The sequence below is a fragment of the Echinops telfairi genome, unplaced genomic scaffold (assembly GCF_000313985.2).
Source record: "Echinops telfairi isolate 266 unplaced genomic scaffold, ASM31398v2 ScPeMD7_30;HRSCAF=105, whole genome shotgun sequence".
Lineage (NCBI taxonomy): Eukaryota > Metazoa > Chordata > Mammalia > Afrosoricida > Tenrecidae > Echinops > Echinops telfairi.
This window is the reverse complement of record NW_022103927.1, coordinates 4,856,270-4,868,577: the sequence shown is the minus strand read 5'-3', so window position 1 is coordinate 4,868,577 and position 12,308 is coordinate 4,856,270. Positions and strand designations below refer to the sequence as shown.

Here is a 12,308-nt window from a genome sequence, read left to right as displayed (position 1 = left end):
GACATCCCCTTACAGAAAGGTCTTGGGGAGGAGACGAACCAGTCAGGGTGCAGTGTAGTGACGATGAAACATAGAACTTTCCTCTAGTTCTTAAATGCTTCCACCACCACCCCATCCCCCAACTATCATGATCCCAATTCTACCTTACAAATCCAGCTAGACCAGAGGATGTACACTGGTACGAATAGGAACTCGAAACAGGGAATCCAGGACAGATGATCCCTTCAGGACCAGTAGTGAGAGTGGCAGACGGAAAGGTGGGGTAGAAAGGGGGAACTGATTACAAGGATCTATGTGTAACTGCCTCCCTGGGGGACAGACAACAGAAAAGTGGGTGAAGGGAGACGTCATACAGTGAAGATATGACAAAATAATAATTTCTAAATTATCAAGGGTTCAGGAGGGAGGGGGAAAATGAGCTGATACCAAGGGCTCAAGTAGAAAGCAAATATTTTGAGAATGATAAGGGCAACAAATGTACAAATGTGACTGACACAATGAATGTATGCATGGATTGTGATAAGAGTTGTACGAGTCACCAATAAAATGATTTAAATAAAAATTCGTAGGGGAAAAGAAAAAGAAAAATTGCATTATCTTTTAATTCCATTTTTCCGTTAACTTTTACACTTGATCTTAGCCAAAAGGCCAAGGCAATATTCCATCAACTTTTTTAAGCCTCTTTGTATAATAATAATTTATAGTGGTGGTACTGTGCCACTTGAGGTATCTCTGGTGGTACTTTTTGGGGTACTTTTAAGTTATCTGTGGTCTTATTCTGTGCACTCTCCCATCACTGCTCTTGCCAGCACTGTTAGACCCACCTTGAATCCCTTCCTAGGGGACTATACTCTATCCTTTCTGCCTTCTGCCTATGAGTACCCCCACTTTGTCTGCACCATTTTACCTTGCCTTTATTTTCGTAAGGTTCTCTGGGACTATGTTGTGTTTAGCACTACTTCAGGGGTGCCTTTCCCACCTTGTCACTCATTCTAGGCTAGTCTCGTTCTCTAATGGGGGTAGGCACAGTCACATATTTGACATGTGCCAGTTTTGGCTACATACACAGGTAAGGAATTTCTTCTTTCCCAATAAGAAAGTGTACTTTTAAAAACACATACAGTTTTTAACTTTAATGGAAATTAACAAACTCAAAATTTCTCAACTGCTTCCAAAATGACTGATGCTCTGCTTCCACTTCCATCCTTCTTCCTAAAGAGGTCTCTTGGGCTTAGAGACAACCTTTCCTTAGGCTTTCAGTAACTGGAGCAAGAAAATGGTGAGTTGAATGAAGAACTGGGCTATTCTTACCATAACTGGATGAAGCAAACTTGATATGAATTGTTGGGGGAATCAGCAGTGTGCTGTGGTACTCACTGGGGGGAAAAAAAGAGGCATCCTAAGACCTTGCTTTACTACCACTGGGCCATCCTCTATTCAAAGGTGGCCTTCCAGGATTTGGCTGCTTGGCGTCACCTTCCTTAAGTGAATCTCCGAGATGAGACCATGGGGTGTTAATATTTCCACTTCAGACGCTGGTTGTCTATGATGAAACACAGAAGCTCCTGAACAAAACCTGAACTGAGAAGCTCTGCCTGAGGAGGCCGAACCCCAGAACCTCCAGAGCTCTCCTTGCCCTATTACTCCAAATAGATTTCTTAACCCCACCAGGCACTGAAAATTTTTGTATGGAGTTCAGAAACTACAACTCTACCTCTCCCATGTGTTACGGGATAGGAAATGGGGAAGAAAGTTCATCGGTAAAGGCCCTAATAGGTTCCTGGGTGGTGCTGGCGCTTCCCTGTGTCACCCAAGATATTAAACGGGATAGTGAGTCAAGTTGGCTATTTTGTGACAGCTCCAGACCTTTTTTAGCCCCTCTAGTGGGTAGTGCTTTTACCTTGATGTTTTCAGGTAAGCATGTTTTCAGAAAGCATCAGTTCTCAATCTAGATCCGTAGGCCCTTGTGCTCCCAACTGTGCCTTGATCCAATATTTAATCTCTAATGTTTTACTTAGGAGCCCTGATGGCATAAGAACTCTGGCAGTACAGTGGGTTAATCACTTGGCAGTTCTAACTCACCAGCTGCTCTATGGGGAAAAGATGAGGCTTTGCTCCTGTGAAAATTTACAGTCTTGGAAACACTATGGAACATTTCTATTCTGTCCTATAAGGTTGCTATGAGTCGGAATTGACTTTATATGATGGATTTTAAAAATAAAAGAACTATTCCCCATTGTCTTGAATCAAAATATGTGAAGTAGTTTCTTTTGCTAGAGAAACTTAACAGAAGTGTGTATTTAAGTTCTTGAATTTACCATTTCCAATGGATGAAAATCTAGATCATTCTCAGTTTCTACTGAAAAGTTTTCAATCTAACAGATATAAACAATGATTTAAATTTAACTGGTTTTATCATTATGAATGTAAATTCCAAGTAAAATCACAATGTCTCATTTGACATTTGCCATGCAAAAAAGTACAATACTGTTGTTTTTGTTGTTGGGTACTATTGACTGGTTCTGATTTATATTCAAACTGTCGATGCCATTGAGTCGGTTCTAGCTTATAGCAATGCTGTACTACATAGCAGAACTGCCCCTGTGGGTTTCCTAAGATCATAAATCTTTAAGCATAGAGGAAACCTCATTTTTCTTTCATGGTATGGCTAATGGTTTCAAACTGCTGGCCTTGCAGTTAACAGCCCAACCAGGGATCCCATCAAAATGTGCACAGTCCCTGTTTAGTTGCTCAAAATCAAGTGCTTTTAACAAAGAAGTGATTTTGCAAAATTCTTCCATGCAAATTCCAGCTTCATTTCTATGGCCAATGCCATATTTTCCAACTACTGGATCCATCTTTGTTAACAACTTTGGCATTTGAATCATCAGTAATTATTAATGCATCTTGTTGCATGTTTGGTCAATTTCAGACTGAGGAAGTTGATAGAAATCTTCAAATTTTTTCATCATTGGCTTTAGTGATTTAAACTGAATTTGAATAATAGTTATATTTGCTGGACTGTTTTTTTAGATATATAGATATTATCCAATCATAGATAGCATTGTACTTCAAGGGAAATCTTGAAATGCTCTTTATATGATGAATATGTTTTGTTTTTGTTTTTTCCCCCTGCTTTGGCTTTAATTGCAGATAACCGATGTTTCCTGAGCTTCTGAATTTTGGTTTGGTGTATGTCATTAATTTTCCAAATTTCTCAGTTATTATTACTTTGCTTATTTGTTTTGTTGCTTCAACTGTATTTCCTTTGTGGTATTCTCAATACTGACTGACTCACCTTTAATAATTTCCCCCCAGTCCTTCTTTTTAGGTTTTTTTCTTTTTGCATTTCAGCTTTGGGAATACCTAGTAGCATACCTTCAAGCTTACTGATTCTTTCCTTGTCTTTGTCTTATTTGATGAATTTGTTAAAGATATTCTTGATGGCTACTTTAGTGGTTTTTTTTTTAGTTCTAGTATTTCCTTTCCTTTCTTTGTTATAATTTATAGCTCTGCTTTTATTCTGCATTTGTTGTTACATATTATATATGTTAGTAGAGCCCTAGTGGCTTAGTGGGCTACGATCTGCAAAGTTGGCAGTTCAAAATCACCAGCTGCTTAGAGGGAGAAAGATGGGATTTATTTATTTATTTTGCTGATAAATAAAGGGTTTAAAAATCATTACTATTCACACAGATGTCTACAGAAACTTTAAATTACAGGAATATACAACATGCAACAGAGACCAATTGGTCAGAGGTGGAGAATTAACTAGCTTCTTACCACAACTACCATATAAGCCCCATAGCCTATCTTTTTGCCCTTTCCTTCTCCAAAATGACTCAAAATCTCATATGGAAACAGCCACTGGGGGAGGGGCTGGGGCATCCAGCCACCTAACCTGGTGACCAAAAGGAAAATAGCCATTGGGTGAACGCAGGCTGCACAGCGCCCTCACTGGGCTGCTTTCCTCTTCTTGCTCTTGCTCTTTCTGCCCCTCTTCTTCGGTCCAGCTCTGTCCGCCCTGAGCAGGTTTGAATTGGCCATCTGAAACTCGTTTACTTCTTTCAAGCTCACCATCGTCCTGATCTTCTTTTATCCATCAGTAGTGGGGTTTTTTTAAATTATTCTGTTGGGGGCTTTTACAGCTCTTATGATAATCCACACATATATCCATTGTGTCAAGCACACCTGCACATATGTTGCCATCATCCTTTTCAAGACAGTTTCCGTCTACTTGAACCCTTGGTATCAGCTCCTCGTTTTTTTCCCTTCCCTCCCCACTCCTCCCTCTCCATGAACCTTTGACAATTCATAATTTTTTGCCATGTCTTACACCAACCGTTGTCTCCCTTCACCCACTTTTCTGTTCATCGTAGATCTTAACAGATGTTTGTTGTCAGAAGGCTCAAAGGAATCCACAGAACCTTTCCTTGCAATGGCTCTAGTTCAACCATATTTTATTTCTTTATTTATTCATTTATTTCTTTATTTATTATTGTGATTTCTTTTTTAAGTAAAAAATGAATCAGCCAAGACATTTTGCCTCACAATAGCATTTTAAGCTTCAAAGGGGGAAAGTAATGAGCGATACATATTTCCATTTTTCAGTTTTATGACCTTCTAATTAAGGTCCACAGACGCTAAGCAGCTCTTAAACTTAGGCTTCATGATCCTTTTGACTTCATGCTTTTAAGTGGAGTTATTTATCTGCAAAACATGACAAATTTCAGAACCTGTTAAAATTATTTAATTCAGATTATATTTTCCAAAAGAGAGGGTTCCTTCCCCAGATTTAAGACCTGAAAATTTGAAGATAGCACTTAGCTTCCTATTTGTGGCAAATCCTAGGAGTTACCATACTGGCATTCCACTTGAATCAAGAGTGGAAAAATAGAGCCGCCCAGTCCCTCAGGAAGTTGAATTATTTCAAGCATAAAGACCACATATGGTTGATATTTCAGAATCAGGAAAACCTAATACAATTTTTCTCCTGTCACTTGCTGTGAGGCTGTTTTCTCCAGCCTCCAAGCCACCAAGCAGTTGAACATGGCCCAGCGGCTCTGCTGAGTGGCAGAAACCCGAAGCCAACAACTAGAAATTCTACTGCCATAGTCCAAGAATTTCCTGAACTTTCAGGACCGTGGCTGCCCCGGAAATGCTTTCCCATCATATGTCTTTAGGGTGATGAATACACTTTTGGAAGAGCCTGGTCAAGTCCTCCAAGAACTACTCGTTCTACAGCAGCACCATTCCAGGACTAGCCACTCTGTACCATCAGTATAAACGCCCTGAAAGACGGAGCTTTCTGCTCCTGTAAACAGTTACAGGCTCAGAAACCCACAGGGGCAGTTCTACCCTGTCCTATAGAATCACTATGAGTCAACGTAGACGCAATGGCAGTGAGTTTATGAGCATGTTAATTATAGTTTTCGAAATTTGGAGACTGGTCATTTCAAATTTTGTGCCAATTTTAGACTGATTTTAATGTTTGCTTGCTTTTTCAAGCTATATCTTTTCTTTAGTTTGGCAAATAGTTTTTTAATCGTTTTATTGAGATATAATTAGCTTATCTTACAGCTCAATAGCTCAGTCATATCAATGAGTTGTGCAATCATCACCACATAAACTGGAACACTGTCGTCCTTCTTATTGCTGTTGACTCCCCATTTCCCCCAACCTTCCCTTCCATGCCCCCAGGTGAATATTAATCCAGTTGCTGTCTTCTTAAATCTATTTACCCTGACTTAGATCCACTTATAAAGAAAAACAAGCTGGAATTATGTATTAAGTAAAAAGTGAACGTAAAAATGAGGTAAACAAATAGGCATTTAGCATGACTTTTGTTTTTATCTAGTTAGACGTTAGGCTGCCTTTGTTGTGATTATCAGTTGCTCTCATGCTCTTTCTGTTGTAATCCCATTATTTGTGAGGGCAAGCCAGTCCCTAACACTAGCACGGGTTCATAGGCACAAATGTACGGTTATGTTATGTAAAGATTATAGTAAAGTCAGAGAATAAGAGGGATAGGAGAGAGTGACATAAAGGAGTCAGACACATTTCATGGTAACATGCTCACCTCCTAGATGGCCAGGATGTCAGCAGCCAGGTCCACGCAGAGAGTGGGAGGATGGGGAGGGAAGAGAGATCATCTCTCTCTTCATTTCTGACCAGGGCTTATATGTACTTAGGGACATGATTACAGGTAACCACACACGACACAGGAAGGTGCTGTACAATAGGCATACACGTGACAGGAAGGGGATGAGCTAGGGGTGTACACGCAATAGGAAGGGGAGGGATTAGGGGTATACATGTGATAAGATGGATGGATCCTAGACTCAATATGGCAGCCTAACCTTGGTCAGCCTTAAGTGGGCTTGACCTCCCTAGGCTCTCCTTCAGGAAAACAATCTACTCCTTATCAGAAGGGAGTGGGTCCCACTTAGGGTGGGACAGACTATACAGCAGTGGTTCTCAACCTTCCTCATGCTGCCACCCTTTAATACAGCTCCTCATGTTGTGGTGACCCCCCAACCATAAAAATTATTTTTGTTGTTACTTCATAACTGTAATTTTGCTACTGTTATGAATCAGGCGACCCTGTGAAAGAGTTGTTCAACCCCCAATGGGGTCACAACCCACAGGTTGAAAACTGCTGCTATATAGTCTAATTGCTCTAGATGGCTGATAACCCTGAGGGACCTGCTTGCAATGACCTCCAAGTGCACAGTCATTTACCATGTGTAGCAAGCAGCCTTACATTTGGCATATATTTTGGGGAGACAACCTGTGGATCCCTCAAGTCTTGTCTTTGAATGTATAGAAAATATCCTTCTTAGCTGATCAACATCTGAAGAAATGTTTCCCTTAAACCCTTGCAAATGTGTTCTAATCAAATCCCAATCATGCAATGTCTTATTATATGGGTAAGGGGTTATTTAAAAAATCAGTTACATTCCAATCACATTTTAGCGTTAATTGATGTTGCAAGTCCATAATTTGATCTCCCAAGCATTGGACGGTTTGCTGCAGCCCCACTACTTTCCTCTCTAGTTCATCGTCCACCTTTGCCTGAGTGGCCCAGAGCTGATGTGAGTTCACATGCCACTTCTGTATGAAATGTTCAGTTTTGATGGACTTATAGCGCTCCCCCAGTGATGGCAGCAGTGGTGGCAATTGCTGTAAGTTCAGTTATAGCTGCGATAACCATTCCCACGAATCAGCGAGGTCTTTTCAGCATCTCCAACATCACTTGCACCATCAAGGACAATTCTGGGCTGCTCTCCCATCTGGGCGTCATCTCCACTGGGATCCACACCCCCACCCTGCCCCTTAGGATGAGGACTCTGTCTTTAGAGAGGTTTATAGCAGAGTATGGTTAATATAAGTGAACAATTTACAATTATGGCAAGTGGAGCTTCGCTTCTACTGTGACCAGTTTCATGTATAATGATGTTTCCTACAGCAAGCACATAAGGAAGCTTTACACATGAGACTGTATCGAGTCTCATTCTTCTGAAAAGCATAAATATAGCCAGATAGACTTGTGCCAGTAAAGCTCCCTGTATAACCTTTCAAAGGCTTCGTGGCAAGAGGTAATTTCAAAAGGTCCCACTGTTCAGGTCCTGTCACAGGATTCTGTAACCTGGGGTGAGGAGGTGCCAGGCCCCCTTCATGCCAGGCCATTAACTTTGCCCTGGTAGTAGCAATGCCATTAAGGGTCTTTTGCCTCTCACAGTCACTGATATAATCACATGAGATAATGTAGGATTTCTCAGCAGTTATTTGGAAATTTTCCATGTGGGCCCCAATCAATAACAGAGTGTCATTTCTTAACACCTTCCATGTGGCCCCTGACATTTGAGCCATTTGAGTCTGTTGGCAGCAACATGCTGGTAACTCATCATTTTACAGGCTTACATGTCTCCTCTTCCCTCCATTGTAGTGGAGTTTTCATATTCTGCATATGCTTCACCCTTTATCATGTACAAGCCATGGCTGGTTTCATTAAAGACCAGCCAGTTATTCCATGCCTGAGAATTAATGGCTAAACAGCTAGGGCTGGTGCCCACATAAAGGCAAAGTTTCAAAACCTAGAGTGAAATTAAAATGTTTGCCTTCTTCTTTGGGGTGCCTGGTTTTTCCCTCAACTCTCAGGTCATGCATCAGTTTCCCTCCTTTCTTCTGGGCCTTTCTGGCTGAATAGAATCCACCTATCTCCTTTGCCTGTGAAAACATAAATAAATCACCCCTCCCTTTGTGGGGTCAGCAACCTGGAAACAGAATCATGGTTAAGATTGGGTGGTTTCTACAACTTCTCTTCCTTGTCCTTCGTCTTTCTCCAAACATGGTTGTGTCCTCTTAAGGGGAGTCCATCTGCTTTCATCTGCAAAAACATAAATGTATAGTCCTTCCTCCAGGTGATAAATGGACCTGGATCCCAAATGCGATTTCTATCTTCTTGAACAGTTGCTACAGAAATGGGCTCCAATAATACATCAACCGTGAGGACGGTACAGGAGCAGTTAGCGTTACGTTTCCTGTCATACACAGGGCAGCCATGAGTAGGAGCTGATTCCAAAGCAACGAATTCACTGCCATCTTATCAATTACAACCCACAGAGACCCTAAAACACTGAGCAGAGTCACCTCTGTGGGTTTCCAACGCTGTAACTCTTTATGGGAATAGAAACCCTCCTTCTTCTCCCACCAAAGCAGCTAATACCAATAAAAAAACAAAACAAAATTCAAGACATGCCATAATGACTTTAAATCTGGCTCTGAGCATTTAGTAGTTTATTTTTCTGGCTTACACTAATTCTTTCCCACAAAATATATGAGAAAAACAAACAAATAAAAGAGATTTTGATCATTTCCCCCCTCAAATATGTTTTATTCTTTAAACCTTTTGAGGTGTTTCCATCTGGCCTTAGGAAGACAACATAGCACTTTGGGGCAAAGATGCAGCCAGAAGCCCCATGCTGGAGGCCAAGATGGAGAAGATCTCCACAGCCACCATGACCTTGCCCCGACTGCTGTGGTAGACAGGGAAGAAGGTCACCCAGACACTGCAGAACACCAGCATGCTGAACGTCAGGAACTTGGCCTCATTGAAGGTATCAGGCAAGTTTCTGACCAGGTAAGCCAAGGAAAAGGCTCCCAAGGCCAAGGATCCCAGGTATCCCAGGACGCAGTAGAAAGCAGTGACTGAGCCCTTGTTGCACTCAACGATGACGCTCCTGGGTTCAGAGGATGAGTCTATGTCAATGAAAGGGGGTGAGATCCCCAGCCAGATGCCACAAATAATGAACTGGGTAAGGAAAGATGGGAACCACGGAGTTTACAACCCCAGACACCAGCAGCTGCCTCAGAATTCCTCCAGGTCTCAAGATCATGAAGGCCAGAATCACAGTGATGGTTTTGGCCAAAACAGTGGAAACAGCTACAGTGAATACGACTGCGAAGGAGATATTGCTGAGGACGCAGGTGACTGTGTTTGGATGGCTGATGAAGAGTAAGGAGGAGAGGAAGCAGAGGAGGAGGGAGAGGAGCAGGACATAGCTGAGGGCCCGGTTGTTGGCCTTGACTATGGGGGAGTCTCGGGACTTCACAAAGACCCACAAAACCATGGCAGTGATGACAGAGAAGCCCAGAGCTGTGCAGGCCAGAGCCATTCCCAGTGGGTCTTGATAATCCAGGAAGGTCACACTTTTGGGTAGACAGCGATTCCTCTCCATGTTGGGGTACTGACTTTGGGGGCACTCCATACATTGATCACTATCTAGAGAGAAAAGTGAGAGGGAATATGAGACAGAGGAAAGAGCGACGTATGTCAAATCTCATGGTGGTCACGTAAAAGGGTTTTTTTGTTTGTTTTAATGTTCTCTACATCCACCTGACAATTGTGATTTTTAAAAACCCATGTATCATCTGTCCATAAAAAGTTAGGTGACTTGTCAAAATAATTTTTTGTTGCCTTTGAGTCAGCTCGACCCATGGCATTCCCAGAAGTCCAGGGCAGAACATTGCTCCATCAGTTTTCCGTGTCTTTGAACTCTAGAAGCAGATCAATAGGCCTTTTTTTCTGAGGCACATCTGCGTGGGTTGAGAATATAGTTGCCTACTTAACCGTCTGTGATACCTAGGGTTTCTTAAAGGCTCATAGAAGTTAGAGAAATATCTTGTGGAATTTTGTCAGTTCATACCTGTTTGATTAGATATTCCTCTTTCTGGACACAAAATGCAATCAAAGCAGCAGGAAGGCTTCCCCTCCTGAGGAATTTTCTGGGGTCCCAAGCCACAATTCTTGCTACACACAGAGCAGGGAGTCTGAAAGAAAAGAATCATTGATAATGATTCAATAACATTGCATGAAGGAATCGTTTCTTACCATGTAATAATGTTGATTAATACTGTTTTGTTGTTATTAAGTGAAATTGAATAATATTTTGTTGTGAAGGGATCCTGACTCATGATGGCCCTAGTGATCCAGACTGGTAATGTCTCTAGTGATCTAGTACTGGTAATGTCCCTAGTGATCCAGACTGGTAATGACCCTAGTGATCCAGACTGGTAATGTCCCTAGTGATCCAGACTGGTAATGTCCCTAGTGATCCAGACTGGTAATGTCCCTAGTGATCCAGACTGGTAATGACCCTAGTGATCCAGACTGGTAATGACCCTAGTGATCCAGACTGGTAATGTCCCTAGTGACCCAGACTGGTAATGTCCCTAGTGATCCAGACTGGTAATGTCCCTAGTGATCCAGACTGGTGATGACCCTAGTGATCCTGACTCAATGGTCTTAAAAGTCAAAGTCCAATCGCCCATTTGCATTCCAAGACTGTAATCTTTACATAAGCAAATCACAGCCTTTCTTCTCTTCTAACTGCAATAGGTTCCAACTAAGAACCTTTCAGGTGGCCCTTAACTTGTGCACCACCAGGGCTCCTCAACACTGCTTTCAATGCCTCACAGCTTACTTTTGAAATTTTACCATAATGGTTGCACACAGGGAGGTAAAAACAATACATGGATCCGTTCTGTTCATTCAAATCAACTAGAATCCTTTTCCTGTCCTGGGGGGAATGAATAAAGCCAGTTTCAAAAAGTGTGTCCAAGTCATCGAAATTTGAGGTCACCAGATTATGTCATGCCCTGTTTCTGTACACAGTGGTCCCTGGGTGGTTTGTGCTTAACTAGGAACTGAAAGTTTGGCTGAGTTCACCTAACAGGACTACACCGTGTGGGAAATCTGCTTCTATAAAGACTTGAGTCAATGGAACCCTATTGGTCCTAGTTGTGCTCTGTCACAGGCTACAGTTATGAGTCAGAATGACCCTGACAGCAACTGGTTCAAGGTTTTGTTTTATTTTGTTTGTTGTGCTTCTCAAACGGTAAACGTTCAACCACTTTCTTGTGTATCTCAAACAGCAAACTTTCAACTGCATTCAGGAAATATACTTTCTGTTGTTCTTCTTCATGGGCTTTTCTTTTACTTTTCTTTTTCCAACCAGTTCATTGGCATATAATCCACATATCATACAATTCAAAAGTTCAATCACATCAAGAAGAGTTGTACAATCACCACTGCCATCGGTTTTAGAATATTGTCTTCATTATTGTACTCACTGTTCTTACCTACCCACTTCACCACAACCTCCCCTACCATAGGAGGTTCCCAAGGAACAATTAATTCAGGTACTATATCTCTGTAGATGTACTTATCCTGGATTTCATGTACACAAAGACATTACAAAACAAATAAACAACAGTAACAATACACTAGCAAGAATAACAAAGTAAAAGAGATTGAAAGCCTCAAATAAAAAGTGGGTTATAGTGGATAAAGTTAGATTACAAATGCAGCATCCTATCATTTGATTTCCCTTAAGATCCATTGAAATTTGTAATGTTTTTAGTATTTTCATGTACAAATTTTAAACATTTTCTGTGTTCTTGTCAATAAACACTCTTTCCGCTTATCTGAGCAGTTAATAAATAATTGTTTTAAATCAGTTCACCAGTCAGAATCTATTTGAGGCGATAGATACAAATATATCTTCCTGAAAGTGATTCTCACCAAATATTGACTTCTACACTCTGACCAAATCCACCCAGTGATGTTCAGAAGAAAAAAAAAAAACCTGAGCACCTGCTTCTATAAAGAAATGACGGGGGACGGACAACAAAAAAGTGGGTGAAGGGAGATGTCAGACAGGGCAAGATATGACAAAATAATAATTTATAAATTATCGAGCGCTCATGAGGGAGGGGGGAGCAGGAGGGAGGGGAACAAATGAGGA

At 41.4% G+C, this 12,308-nt stretch overlaps 1 protein-coding gene across 1 annotated transcript in view; it reads right to left on the bottom strand.

Moving 5' to 3' along the window:
* Nucleotides 1-8,894: 8,894 nt before the first annotated feature.
* LOC101660954 (vomeronasal type-2 receptor 116-like) overlaps nt 8,895-12,308 on the bottom strand; it is a gene marked incomplete at its 3' end in the record, with an annotated part of 13,242 nt that continues 9,828 nt past the window's right edge. Inside the window, 4 exon segments of the mRNA XM_045289711.1 lie at nt 8,895-8,971; nt 8,974-9,326; nt 9,328-9,784; nt 10,209-10,332. Coding sequence (XP_045145646.1) covers nt 8,895-8,971; nt 8,974-9,326; nt 9,328-9,784; nt 10,209-10,332 — 1,011 coding nt within the window.